Source organism: Salvelinus namaycush, chromosome 24, assembly GCF_016432855.1.
Source record: "Salvelinus namaycush isolate Seneca chromosome 24, SaNama_1.0, whole genome shotgun sequence".
In the NCBI taxonomy this organism is placed as follows: domain Eukaryota; kingdom Metazoa; phylum Chordata; class Actinopteri; order Salmoniformes; family Salmonidae; genus Salvelinus; species Salvelinus namaycush.
In genome coordinates, this window is record NC_052330.1 from 9933082 (window position 1) to 9947519 (window position 14438).

Genomic DNA, 14438 nt, shown 5'->3' on the forward strand with positions numbered 1-14438 from the left:
TACACACGGGAAACTGTTGAGCATGAACAACCCAGCAGCGTTGCCGTTCTAGACACAAACCGGTGCGCCTGGCACCTACTACCATTCCCCGTTCAAAGGCACTTAAATCTTTTGTCTTGCCCATTCACCCTCTGAATGGCACACATACACAATCCATGTCTCATTGTCTAAAGGCTTAAAAATCTGTCTTTAACCGGTCTCCTCCCCTTTATCTACACGGATTGAAGTGGATTTAACAAGTGACATCAGTAAGGGACCATAGCTTTCACCTGGATTCACCAGGTTAGTCTATGTCATGGAAAGAGCATGTTCTGTACACTCAGTGTATACAGTGCCTTCGGGAAGTATTCAGACCCCTTGACTTTTTCCACATTTTGTTACGTTACAGCCTTATTCAAAAATGTATTAAATAAGAGTCTAAATTGAGCTCAGGTGCATCCTGTTTCCATTGATCATCCTTGAGATGTTTCTACAACTTGATTGGAGTCCACCTGTGGTAAATTCAATTGATTGGACATGATTTGGAAAGGCACACATCTGTCTATTTAAGGTCCCACTGTGTCGAGGCACAGAACCTGGGGAAGGGTACCAAAAACATTCTGCAGCCTTGAAGGTCCCCAAGAATAGAGTGGCCTCCATCATTCTTAAATTGAAGAAGTTTGAAACCACCAAGACTCTTCCTAGAGCTGTCCGCCCGGCCAAACTGAGCAATCGGGGTAGAAGGGCCTTGGTCAGGGAGGTGACCAAGAACCCGATGGTCACTCTGACAGAGCTCTAGAGTTCCTCTGTGAAGATGGGAGAACCTTCCAGAAGGACAACCATCTCTGCAGCACTCCACCAATCAGGCCTTTATGGTAGAGTGGCCAGACGGAAGCCACTTCTCAGTGAAAGGCACATGACAGCCTGCTTGGAGTTTGCCTAAAGGCATCTAAAGACTCTCAGACCATGAGAATCAAGATTCTGAAACCAAGATTGAACTCTTTAACCTGAATACCAAGTGTCTGGTGTGGAGGAAACCTGGCACCATCCCTACTGTGAAGCATGGTGGTGGCAGCATCATGCTGTGGGGGTGTTTTTTAGCGGCAGGGACTGGGAGACAAGTCAGGATCATGGCAAAGATGAACAGAACAAAATGCAGAGAGATCCTTGATGAAAACCTGCTTCAGAGTGCTCAGGACCTCAGACAGGGGCAAAGGTTCACCTTCCAACAGGACAACGACCCTAAGCACACAGCCAAGAAAATGCAGGAGTGGCTTCTGGGACAAGTCTCTGAATGTCCTTCAGTGACCCAGTTAGAGCCCGGACTTCAACCCGATTGAACATCTCTGGAGAGACCTGAAAATAGCTGTGCACCAACGCTCCCCATACAACCTGACAGAAATTGAGAGGATCTGCAAAGAGGAATGGGAGAAACTCCCCAAATACAGGTGTGCCAAGCTTGTAGCGTCATACCCAAGAAGACTCAAGGCTGTAATCACTGCCAAAGGTGCTTCAACAAAGTACTGAGTAAAGGGTCTGAATACTTTTGTAAATGTGATATCTTTTTCCCCCGTACATTTGCAAACATTTCTAAAAACCTGTTTTTGCTTTGTCTTTTTTGGGGGGGGTTGTGTGTAGATTAATGAGGGGAAAAGATAATTTAACACATTTTAAAATAAGGCTGCAACGTAACAAAATGTGGAAAAAGTCAAGGGGTCTGAATACTTTCCCGAATGAACTGTATGTTGATCTTTACATAAAAAAAGAAGAAAAAAGAAAACACCACCCTCCCTCACCAGACGGGGGCCTTGAGTTTGAAGAGCTTCTCAGAGGCCTGTATGACCCTAGTGTTGTCACAGGCCAGGATGCTAGCCCCCAGGAAGAAGCCCACGTCCCAGTAGCTCTGCAGCTTGTCCAGGCTTCCCTTCTTCCCCAGGAGGCTGCTCAGCTTCACTCCTGGAAAGGAGAACAAGGTCAGGTCAGGGACATATTATAATCATATTTAAAAAAGATACTGCACACTGTTGAATGCTCCCATAGTTTTATTGTGCAAGGTCTTTCTAAAGGTACATCATTTGCCATATCTTATGTGCTTTATATACCGTGCGTTATTTCAAGGGTTTGAGAATGGGCTGGGCACTGTATACCCCAATAGCCTACTCTTATGTTAGGCATTTCACTTGAAATGCAGCTTGGAGGATCTCAATGCCCTCTTTGGATACGTTTTAACATTCAATGTAGTTGGTTGCCATGCTGCTACTATATTGCAGAGTGATAATGGAACATGGCTGTTTTTGCCCTCGCTGAGGCAAGCTGCCAATACATGTCCTACTCATGTAGCCCGGGGCAGCGCAGAGTAGAGGAGGGCAGGAAAGGGGGCAAGGACTGGGAAGGGGGCCCACGGCTGATTCCCAGGCCTGTCTGTCCTGTTTCTCACATTCCTGAGTTACTTTCTGAGCCTCAGATTTCACAGCAAACACAGAGGATTGGGAGCCAAACAGCACAAAACACGCTTGCAAAAAAGAAAAGAAAATGGAAACGTAATGGCAAGGAAAAAAAATGGAAACATCTTTGTTTACGTAAAATCAGATGTTTCATATTAACCCCCGCAGTACAGTAGCAGGCTCTCTGTTCACACCCAGACTACTTTTGATGGGAGTGTCTCATCATAAGCAGTTCGTTTGAATGAGCAGTATCTGTCACATGAGTTGATATTGATCTCACACTTTATGACATGAGGGTAACCGCAGTGCAGTGGGAATGCAGATCAGTAACTTAATTATTATTAGTCATCAGCAGCTCTAATGAAAAACAGAATAGCGAGCCAATTCCAATGCACCATCGGGCAGCTCAAGGCCAAACAGATATCAAGGAGAATAAAGTGTTAGTTACTTACCGACTTTGCGGAGCTCGAAGGAGGCGTCAAACTGGTGTCCCGCTGCCAGGAGTAGAACGGCGTAGTTGATTCCAGAGTGTAGTGTCGGCTCGGACTCAAACCCCTTCTTAAACCTGAGAGGAAGGACAGAGAAGCCAATATTACACACAATGCTTCATTTTTAAATCTAACTTGATGTTCCTACAGTCATTTCTGATGTGTCCTTGGTGAGAGAGAACTTTATAGTCTTTATCACTTCCTCCCTACTTTTGTAAAAAGCATCCAAAAATAACTACAGCATTATTGAGCAGGGTGCACGGAGGAACCAGCTTGACTCTCACAGATAAAAACCTAATTGACTTAATGAGCAATCGGTTCCACTGAGGGAATGAGTGTGAATAACATGAGAAGGCTCTCCAAAGATGTCGTCTGGGTTGGAACAGAGGACAAGGACAGATGAATCGGCTCGATGAGAGACATAACTGCAGTCTTCCTGGAATGGTTATCTTTAGAATATCACTGGTGCGGCTGTTTCAAATCAGCTACTTTCAGAATGCACCTGCAGGCTCTTTGCTCCGAGTCAGATGACACTGCTGTTCGTTAGCTGTAGTTGAGAGGTGGAAGACCTCTCTATCTCTACTTCTCTAGCTGGTGAGGAGTGAGTGAGTGGTTGGTAATTACCCTCATCAGTAGCCAGGCTCTCACCAGTATGTGTGTGTGTGTGTGTGTGTGTGTGTGTGTGTGTGTGTGTGTGTGTGTGTGTGTGTGTGTGTGTGTGTGTGTGTGTGTGTGTGTGTGTGTGTGTAGCTCTCACCAGGCTGTGCCACTGTCCCTGCTCTTGGTATCAGTGAAGTGGGACTCTAGGAACATGTCCTTGTAGATGCGTCCCACCAGGCAGTAGATGTCTGAGGCCACCTGGTTGTCAGACTCCACCAGGGGCAGCATAATGTCCAGGGCCTTCTGACGGTCCCCCGGGAGGTTCCTCCTGAACAACACAGAAGAGGGAATAACCAATAACCAAAGAGGGTGAGTCCCAAATGGCACCCTATTTCCTTTATAGTGCAATACTTTTGAACAGGGTGTAGTGGACTACAATAATAATTCATCCCCCTTGGACTTATTCCACATTTTGTTGTGTTACATACAGCCTGATTTCAAAATAGATTTTTTTTCTCACCCATTTACACACAATACCCCATAATGACAAAATGAAAGTGAATTTTGCAAATGCATTGAAAATGAAATAAAGAAATATCTAATTCACAAAAGTATGTGGACACCCCTTCAAATTTGTCGATTCTGGTATTTCAGACACACCCGTTGCTGACAGGTGTATAAAATTGAGCACACAGACATGCAATCTCCATAGACAAACATTGGCAGTAGAATGGCCTTACTGAAGAGCTCAGTGACATTCAGTATGGCACCGTCATAGGATGCCACCTTTCCAACAAGTCCGTTTGTAAAATGTCTTCCCTGCTAGAGCTGCCCCGGTCAACTGTAAGTGTTGTTATTGTGAAGTGGAAATGTCTAGGAGCAACAACGGCTCAGCCGCAAATTGGTAGGCCACACAAGCTCACAGAACGGGACCGCTGAGTACTGAAGCGCATAAAAATTGGCTGTCCTCAGTTGCAACACTCACTACTGAGTGTTTCAAACTGCCTCTGGAAGCAACGTCAGCACAATAGCTGTTCGTCGGGAGCTTCATGAAATGGGCTTCCATGGCCGAGCAGCCGCACACAAGCCTAAGATCACCATGCGCAATGCCAAGCGTCGGCTGGAGTGATGTGAAGCTCGCCACCATTGGACTCTGGAACATTGGAAACGAGTTCTCTGGAGTGATGAATCACGCTTTGACGGACTAATCTGGGTTTGGCGGATGCCAGGAGAACACTACCTGCCCCAATGCATAGTGCCAACTGTAAAGTTTGGTGGAGGTGGAATGATGGTCTGCGGCTAGGCCCCTTAGCTCCAGTGAAGGGAAATCTTAACGCTACAGCATACAATGACATTCTAGACAATTCGGTGCTTCCAACTGTGGCAACAGTTTGGGGAAGGCCCTTTCCTGCTTCAGCATGACAATGCCCCCGAGCACAAAGCGAGGTCCATACAGAAATGGTTTGCCGCCTCCCAAGTGGCGTCACTACAGACCCAGGTTCGACCCATGAGGCGGCGCACAATTGGCCCAGCGTCGTCCGGGTTAGGGGAGGGTTTGGCTGGCCGGGATTTCCTTGTCTCATCGCGCTCTCCTTGTGGCGGGCCGGGTGCCTGCAAGCTGACTTTGGTCACTAGCTGGACGGTGTTTCCTCCGACACATTAGTGCGGCTGGCTTCCGGATTAAGCGAGCAGTGTGTCAAGAAGCAGTACGGATTGGTAAGGTCGTGTTTCAGAGGACGCATGGCTCACAACCTTCGCTTCTCCCGAGTCAGTAGGGGAGTTGCAACGATGGGACAAGACTGTAACTACCAATCTACTAGCAAGATGGCGCCGACAGAGATGGTCGCCTCGCTTCGAGTCCTTAGGAAACTATGCCATATTTCGTTTTTTTCTGTATTATTTCTTACATTGTTACCCCAGGAAATCTTAAGTCCAATTACATACAGCCGGGAAGAACTATGGATATAAGAGCGACATCAACTTACCAACATTACGACCAGGAATACGACTTCCCTGAAGCGGATCCTCTGTTTGGACTGCCAACCAGGACAATGGACCTAATCCCAGAAGCCGACCCAAAACAACGGCGCCTCAGAAGGGCAGACGGAGCGGTCTCCTGGTCAGGCTCCATAGACGTGCACATCGCCCAACGCTCCCGAGTATACTACTCGCCAATGTCTAGTCTCTTGACAACAAGGTAGATTTTTTTCGAGCAAGGGTTGCCTTCCAGAGACATCAGAGATTGTAACATTCTCTGTTTCACAGAAACATGGCTCTCTCGGGATATGTTGTTGGAATCGGTTCAGCCACCAGGCTTCTCCATGCATCGCGCCGACAGAGATAAACTCCTCTCTGGGAAGAGGAAGGGTGGAGGTGTATGCTTCATGATTAACGACTCATGGTGTAATCATAACAACATACAGGAACTCAAGAACTCTGCCGCCCATATTATCTCCCAAGAGAATTCTCCTCATTTATCGTCACAGCTGTGTACATTCCTCCTCAAGCAGACACCAAGACGGCCCTCAAGGAACTTCACTGGACTCTATGTAAACTGGAAAGGCTGCATTTATTGTAGCTGGAGATTTTAACAAAGCAAATTTGAGAAGGCTACCTAAATTCTATCAGCATATTGATTGCACCACGCGTGGGTGTATTACTATCACTGCTACTCTAACTTCTGCGATGCATAAAATGCCCTCCCCCGCCCTCCCTTCGGCAAATCCGACCACGACGCAATCTTGCTCCTACCGTCTTATAGGCAGAAATTCAAACAGGATGTACCAGTGACTAGAACCACTCAACGCTGGTTTGACCAATCGGAATCCACGCATCAAGATTGTTTTGATCACGCGGACTGGGATTTGTTTCGGTCAGCCTCAGATAACAACATTGATCTATACGCTAACTTGGTTAGTGAGTTTATAAAGAAGTGCCTTGGAGATGTTGCTCCCACTGTGAATATTAAAACTACCCTAAACAGAAATCGTGAATGGAGGGCGGCATTTGGGCAAAACTGAAAGCGCGAACCACCACATTTAACCATTGAAAGAGGTCTGGGAATATGGCTGAATATAAACAGTGTAATTATTCCCTCTGCATGGCAATCAAACAAGCGAAATGCCGGTAAAGGGACAAAGTGGAGTCGCAATTCGACGGCTGAGACACGAGACGTATGTGACAGGGTCTACAGGAAATAACGGACTACAAAAAGAAAACCAGGCACGTCACGGACACCAACATCACGCTTCCAGACAAACTAAACACATTCTTTGCCCGCTTTAAGGACAATACAGTGCCACCGTCGCGGCACACTAACATGGACTGCGCCCTCTCCTTCTCAGTGGCCGACGTGAGTAAAACATTTAAACGTGTTAACCCTCGCAAGGCTGCTGGCCCAGACGGTATCCCTAGCCGCGTCCTCAGAGCATGCTCAGACCAGCTGGCTGGTGTGTTTACGGACATGTTCAATCGCTCCCTATCCCTATCCCAGTCTGTTGTCACCCTAGACCCACTTCAGTTTGCATACCGCCCCAACAGATCCACAGACGATGCAATCGCTATCACACTGCACACTGCCCTATCCCATCTGGACAAGAAGAATACCTATGTAAAAATGCTGTTCATTGACTACAGCTCAGCATTCAACACCATAGTACCCTCCAAGCTCATCATCAAGCTGGAGGCCCTGTACTCCCTGTTCACCCACGACTGCGTGGCCATGCACGCCTCCAACTCAATCATCAAGTTTGCAGATGACACATCAGTAGTGGGCTTGATTACCAACAACAACGAGACGGCCTACAGGGAGGAGGTGAAGGCACTCGGAGTGTGGTGTCAGGAAAACAACCTCTCACTCAACGTCAACAAAACAAAGGAGATGATTGTGGACTTCAGGAAACAGCAGAGGGAGCACCCCCCTATCCACATCGAAGGGACAGCAGTGGAGAAGGTGGAAAGTTTTAAGTTCCTCGGTACACATCACAGACAAACTGAAATGGTCCACCCACACAGACAGTTGTGAAGAAGGCGCAACAGCACCTAATCAACCTCAGGAGGCTGAAGAAATGTGGCTTGTCACCCAAAACCCTGACAAACATTTACAGATGCACAATCGAGAGCATCATGTCGGGCTGTATCATAGCCTGGTACGGAAACTGCACCGCCCTCAACCGCAAGGCTCACCAGAGGGTAGTGCGGTCTGCACAACGCATCACGGGAAGCAAACTATCTGCCCTCCATGACACCTACAGCACCCGATGTCACAGGAAGGCCAAAAAGATCATCAAGGACAACAACCATGTTGACACCTGTATCTTTGTAGTGACTGGGTGTATTGATACACCATCCATAGTGTAATTAAAAACATCACCATGCTGAAAAGTATGGATATCGATGTCTGTTTTTTATTTTCTTTACCTCCCTGGTCTTTGTAGTTGAATCTGTGTTTGAAATTAACTGCTCGACTAAGGGACCTTACAGATAATTTTATGTGTGGGGTACAGAGATGAGGTATTCATTAAAAAATCATGTTAAACACTATTATTGCACACAAAGTGAGTCCATGCAACTTATTATGTGACTTGTTAGTTCCTGCAGTCTTCTGTGATGTACTGTATATAAAGTGTAATACTGGGATGCAAACTCAAAATTGAATACATTGCAACTCTATATCTGACATGGCACAGGTGTATTCTTTTATTAAGCCCATAACCATGTGTGTGAGGTGTATAGTTTTGTTTCAAAGTAGATTTGTTTAAGACTACCAAGAAACATCCTGTGTGTCCCTGATTTAGCCCACTGCAGTAAAAGGTTAAGCAAATTTATACTCCTGAACTTATTTAGGCTTGCCATAACAAAGGGGTTGAATACTTATTGACTCAAGACATTTCAGCTTTTCATTTTTAATTAATTTGTAAACATTTCTAAAAACATAATTCCACTTTGACATTATGGGGTATTATGTGTAGGCTAGTGACACAAAATTTCAATTTAATCCGTTTTAGAATAAAGCTGTAACGTAACAAATTTGAAAAAGTCAAGGGGTGTGAATACTTTCCGAATGCACTGTCCTGGGAGTTTGTCTGGGTGTGTCTCTCTCTCTTATGGTCTTCTACACTGAGAGAGGGGGATGAATAAACATGAGACAAGCCGGTGTGTGTGTGTTTGTGTGTGTGTGTGTGTAACACCAACGCGCTATGTCTTCGCAGAGAGGAAGACATCAAAAGGCTGTAGATTAAATTTCATGAGGGTAGTGGGTTCAATTACCTCCCTACAGACCTGGCCAACTAACTCCTGTGTTGGACTGTCTGGGTTTAAGGGTATTAGCGAGAACTGGAGTAACGCACGCAGTAATGACCAAGCACTTTATCTGTCAGCAGTCATTCGTAATCCATACTGTAATGCTGCTTTACCAAGCGAACGGGAGCCAAATTCTATTCCTCCCTCGGATCCCATTCTATTTTGAACATACATTGTCTGAATATGAAATATAATTGCCTGATTAGTCTTTCAGTTTTCTTATGCTTCCTCTTTATCCCTTTTTCTTTGCGCCCCAAAGGGGGACAACAAAGTCTCCACAGGTTCTTTCACAAGGCAGCCGAACAGCATCCCAGTGTGAGCCTCGTGGCCGGAATAACTTAGTTGGCATGGGCACACTAATATGGATCTCAACAGAGCCATAGAGATGGATGCTAAATAAGCATAAGAACGGGAAGCTATTTCCTCTCACCAGCTTTCACTTCAATACCAGAGTACCGCTGAAGTGCAACTGGAGGGGGGGGGGGGGGGGGGGGGGGATGAAGCTAAGCAGTGAGTCAGCCTAGCCCACTCCAGTCATGCAATAGGCAAACGTGGAGGGGGGAGGGATTGTGCAACAGGCAAAGCTTGACTCAACAGAAATCACTGCTTTTCAGACAGGTTTAGTTCTCATCATTCATGCTTCATTATTGCAGGATAGTGGCAAGTTTTTGCAATGGTGTACTAAACTGCTGAGTCATAAACCACATCCAGTTGGGGAAATTGTGAACAAAGAGGCTGCTGTCTAAACCAGCACACAGACTCATGGCAACCATCTTAATTTTTGAGCCATTCAATTATGCAAAGAATGTGCAACAGGTTTCTTAATGTGTTTCTTTGAGGGTATAAAATGCAGTGGTGTAAAGTACTTAAGTAAAATCACTTTAAAGTACTACTTAGGTCGTTTTTTGCAGTATTTATATTTTGGACAACTTTTACTTCACTACATTCCTAAAGAAAATAATGTACTTTTAACTCCCTACATTTTCCTGACACCCAAATGTACAAGTTGCATGTTGAATGCTTATCAAGAGAACATCCCTGGTCATCCCTACTACCTCTGAAATGGCAGACTCACTAAACACAAATGCTTAGTTTCTAAAGGATGTCTGAGTGTTGGGGCACGCCCCTGGCTATCTGTAAAAAAAAAAAGAGAAAAAAAGAACATGGTGCCGTCTGGTTTGCTTAATATAAGGAATGTGAAATTATTTATACTTTTATTTTTGATACTTAAGTATATTTTAGCAATTCAATTTACTTTTGATACTTAATTATGTGTAAAACCAAATACTTTTAGACTTCTATCAAGTAGTATTTTACTGGGTGACTTTCACTTTTACTTGAGTTATTTTCCAGTAAAGTATCTTTACTTTTACTCAAGTATGACAATTGGGTACATTTTCTACCACTGATAAATGCAGCAAAATGCTATCCTAACTGGCTAGACACCAGTGTTGCGTTGTAGCATGCAGGAGAACCAGTGACAAGAGAGGCAGCATGTTAAAGAGCAAGCAGTAAAATACTTTCCAAGCTGAACATCTGTGATGTTCTGACCCAGAGCACAGACACACATGTTTAGCACATGCATGCGTCTGTGTGTGCATCTGTGTGTGAGGGTGTGAGTGTGTGCGTGTGTAGACAAACCAGGTGTGACATACTCAGGGTCTTACCGATTCAGTGCAAAGGCATAGTGGAACTTGACATGGGGATTGGCCACAGGGTCGAATGTAGGAAGCTTCTCCAAGGTCTCCACCAGCTTCACTATAGATTCATAATCCTACATTACATACAAACACAGAAAAACAGATTGTTGGACTAAAGATAATGTACCCACTCAGCCATCTTGGTTGCTATCGTTAACATGAAACCTGTCTATGTTCGTGTTCCCTTACAAAGTCACTTCACTGCACCTGGGAAGGACACTGTTGGCTTATTCAAGTAGTTCAATAATTAAAATGTCCTCTCTTCCACCATTTCTTGTCCAGTATATATTTATCCAAAACATATTCAATAATTCACTTTCTCCTTGTAGTTCTGGTCTTTTGTATCATTTATTAAATGTGGCTGGTGGCTGCTATGGCTGGCGGGATGGGAGCCTGTAGGGTGAATGGCATCGCAATGCAGAGAGAACGGACCGGAGTGCAGTAGCCTTACGATTAGCCACAGAAAGATGACAAAAAGCTTAGCCTGCAGCATTCCACAGGCAGGTAGTCCTTCTGAAATGCCTCTAGTAGCCAAGGGAGGCCCTAACACATTTATGCTGTCTGCTGAGGCATTGCAGTCTGCCTAAAGTGACTCTGCCAGCAGCATTCGACAAGCGTAAAAGAGGGTAACATGTACCTGGATGTCCCTGTAGGACAGAAGCAGGTTGATGACAATGTCAGCTGAAAGGCACTCTACGTTGTCCAATCGTTGTTGAATACGGCTGAGTTCTGAGGCCAGCTCCGACCCCGTGAACAACTCCCGCGCTTTCCGGAGCTCGTTGAGAATGGTTTCTCTGAAGTATTGGCTACAAAAGGGGAAACAGAGAGACTCATAAATATGTTATTTCACACTAGAAATCAACATGAAATCAACATTTTCTGCAAAGAACCCATTGCTATGTCTTGGTATGATTTTCTGGGGAAATAGGTATTGGGAAAAGAGCCCCTTCAATGTCTTCTTCACTGCGCTATTGGAGCAGCACATTTCCAGGAGACAAAACCTTCACCCAAAGAGCAAATTCTCTCAGCTCTCTAAAGCATGACTCATTATTCCTGGAAGAGAGGCAGTGATGCTGAATATTGGCAGAGAGAAACCCCTAAAACATTAGGACATAACTAAGTCAAGCTAACATTAAAACTGAGATTGCTATGCAAGCCAATATGTTACAACGCTATTTCAAAAATATAAAATGAGTGAGTTGTATAATACAATGTCTTCTGAGGAATACTCAAGAAGTGCAATATCCGACGCAAAGGGCTATCGCACTTCATCAGCTAGACATCCATATTGCATAATCAACCACAGAAAATTACACAAGACAACACACAAACCAGTACACGCTAGGTCAATGTAATACACCCCTGCTGGCAATAACAGCTCTGTAATAATCACCTTGTCATGCGTGTTCACAACTCATTCCCAACTACAGTACCACACCTACCTCCCTAGTGAGATGACACCTGTTTCACTACAGCTTGGTGAGAGAAGAAACATGTGACTTCTACAAATCAAGCCTGGCTGAATGTAGACCTCTGGGCTGGTCTTAGGCCCAGTGTCTAACCGACAAACTCCCAAGCCACTATCTACCCCAAACCTATACTATTCACCAGGTGTTGGACCTATCGGCTAGCTGGCCCAGCACCTAACCCAAAACACTTCTCTGCTACTCACCAGGAGTTGGCTTGTGGCACCTTGAGCAGCTGGACGAAGCGGTCCAGCAGGGGCATGCAGATGGGCCCCAGCAGCATCTCGAAGCTGGGCTGCATCAACTCCGTCAGGCCCTTCATCAGGCTGCTCTCGCAGCAGTACACCTTGTTGTGGGGCGTCACCATGTATGGGATGAAGCTGTAGTTGGCTGCGCATGTCTGGGGGAAAAAGCAGAAACAACATTTTGGGTTTTGGTGCATGTAGAGTTGGTTTGATGTGTCAGTGTCAGACATGGGTCAAATAGCTAAATATCACAAATACTTGGTTTAGTTTGCTCGGTAAAGTCTACCCCAATATGAAGACTGGAGAAATTGAGAACAGCAACAGAGCATCCCCTTACATGCCCTACTGACTGCATGCGATGGTCCAGAATTATTGGCAACCTTGATAAAGATGAGCAAAAAAATAACACAATTAGTGAGCTATATTATATACAAAAAAATAGGAAATTATATTATTTTATACTAATACAATAACTCCGATAAAGTAACAAGTAATATTTATTTTCCTCCCATTGAGAGGATAACGGCACTGAGTAAATTCGTAAAACGTTTTATAAAATTGGAGAACACATTTGGAGAGATCTTAGAGCGCTACCCCATAAAGAATCTTTCCAATCCAAGTACCAATGCCATTGAGCAAACTCCATGTGTTTACATTTGTAGGATGATATGAAAATAGAACTCTTTGGCCCGTACACCCGTGGTGGGTTTGGCATCGAAATAAGAATTCAGAAGCATAAAAGAACCCCATACCTATTGTGGATCATTGATGTTATGGGGCTATTTGGCTTCCACAGGTCCTGGGGCCCTTGTTAAGGTCAATGGCATCATCAACTTTACCCAGTTCCAGGACATTTTAGCCAAATACCTGCTTGCCTCTGCTAGGAGGCTGAAAGTTGGCCGCAAATGGATCTTCCAGCAAGACAATAACGCCAACCACACATCAACATCCACAAGGAAATGGTTAATTTAACACAAAATCTGCATTTTGACTTAAAACCCCATTGAAAACTTGTGGTTTGAATTGAAGAGGGGAGTCCATAAGCGCAGATGAAAGATATCAAGGATCTGGGAAGATTATGTATGAAGGTATGATCTTAGATCCCTACCAATGTGTTCTCCATCTCATAAAACATTTGAGAAAAAGTCTCAGTGCCGTTATCCTCGCAAGTGGAGGTATTGAAAGGTATTGAAAACAGGGGTGCCAATAATAGTTTTCATTTTGAGAAAATACATTTTTACTTGTTAATCAAAATTGCTTTCTCTGAGAAATTGTATTCGTATTAAAACATGCAGCATACAATATAGCTCAGTACTTTTGCTAATCTTTATCAAGGGTGCCAATAATTCTGGACCTGACTGTACAATGGGAGGACAGTAGTATGGGCCTTTTTCTGTGCTAGTAATTTACCACCCTGATCTGCAGGGACAATGGTGATGTTGTACCCATGGAGAATTGGACATAATGAGTCTGTCTGAAGAGCCGGTGGCCTGGGGGACAGATCCACATCAGTAATTACAGTGACATTAGGATCTGTTTGACTGAACTGCTCACACTGCCCTCAGGGCAGAGCTGCCCTTAAAACTCCCATTCATGTTGCTCATGGAAATCCAATTCAAACCAGGTCTGTCTTACTACTCTTGTCCAGCTGTATTTGCATGTGGTGTAGAGAGTACCAATACATCTATCATTGATGTCTGTCATTGTAGTCTGTCATTCACAGTATACTCAACACTCAGCACTAGAAAAGCTTAAGTTGATGGATCCTGACCAAATTATACTTGAACGTGTAGGCCACAGTAAAAAACAAAAGGGATTTTGCTGATCCACATCTGTTGTGCTGTCCAGATGCATCCTGAGTCTGCACGGTCAGTGGATATTTGAATCTCTCTGTATCACTTTAACCTAAAAGAACACACCTGGGATGCTTGCTACTCACACTTGTAACAAAAGGAAGTGAACAGAGGGTTAAGTTCTGCCTGTAGAAATTGGAACGAAAAAACGGCTTCCTCTTCTGCAATCACATGTTTTTTATGACATCACTAGTCATGCCATAACTTTCCAAAATAACCTGTGGCGGCTTGTCACGGCTAGGTGCATCCACAGATTACGACATCCTTCCTGTCCTATATTGAGCCACACAAACTGTGTGAGTCATGACCCGGCGGATCACATGACGACAACACATCATAATAAATGTTTTAGTCGCCAGGGG

General features: G+C 44.7%; 1 protein-coding gene across 2 annotated transcripts in view; it reads right to left on the reverse strand.

Annotated features, from left to right (window-relative positions):
• The window catches only part of LOC120019685 (mitogen-activated protein kinase kinase kinase 5-like), a 59408-nt gene that overhangs the window by 23741 nt on the left and 21229 nt on the right, over positions 1–14438 (reverse strand). For both annotated transcript variants that reach the window (XM_038963070.1, XM_038963069.1), the window contains exons 4-9: positions 12185–12378; positions 11150–11318; positions 10480–10586; positions 3669–3839; positions 2876–2988; positions 1776–1935 (exon numbers count right to left, since the gene is read on the reverse strand). In XM_038963070.1, the coding sequence (XP_038818998.1) occupies positions 1776–1935; positions 2876–2988; positions 3669–3839; positions 10480–10586; positions 11150–11318; positions 12185–12378 (914 nt within the window). The remainder of the gene's footprint in view (positions 1–1775; positions 1936–2875; positions 2989–3668; positions 3840–10479; positions 10587–11149; positions 11319–12184; positions 12379–14438) is intronic.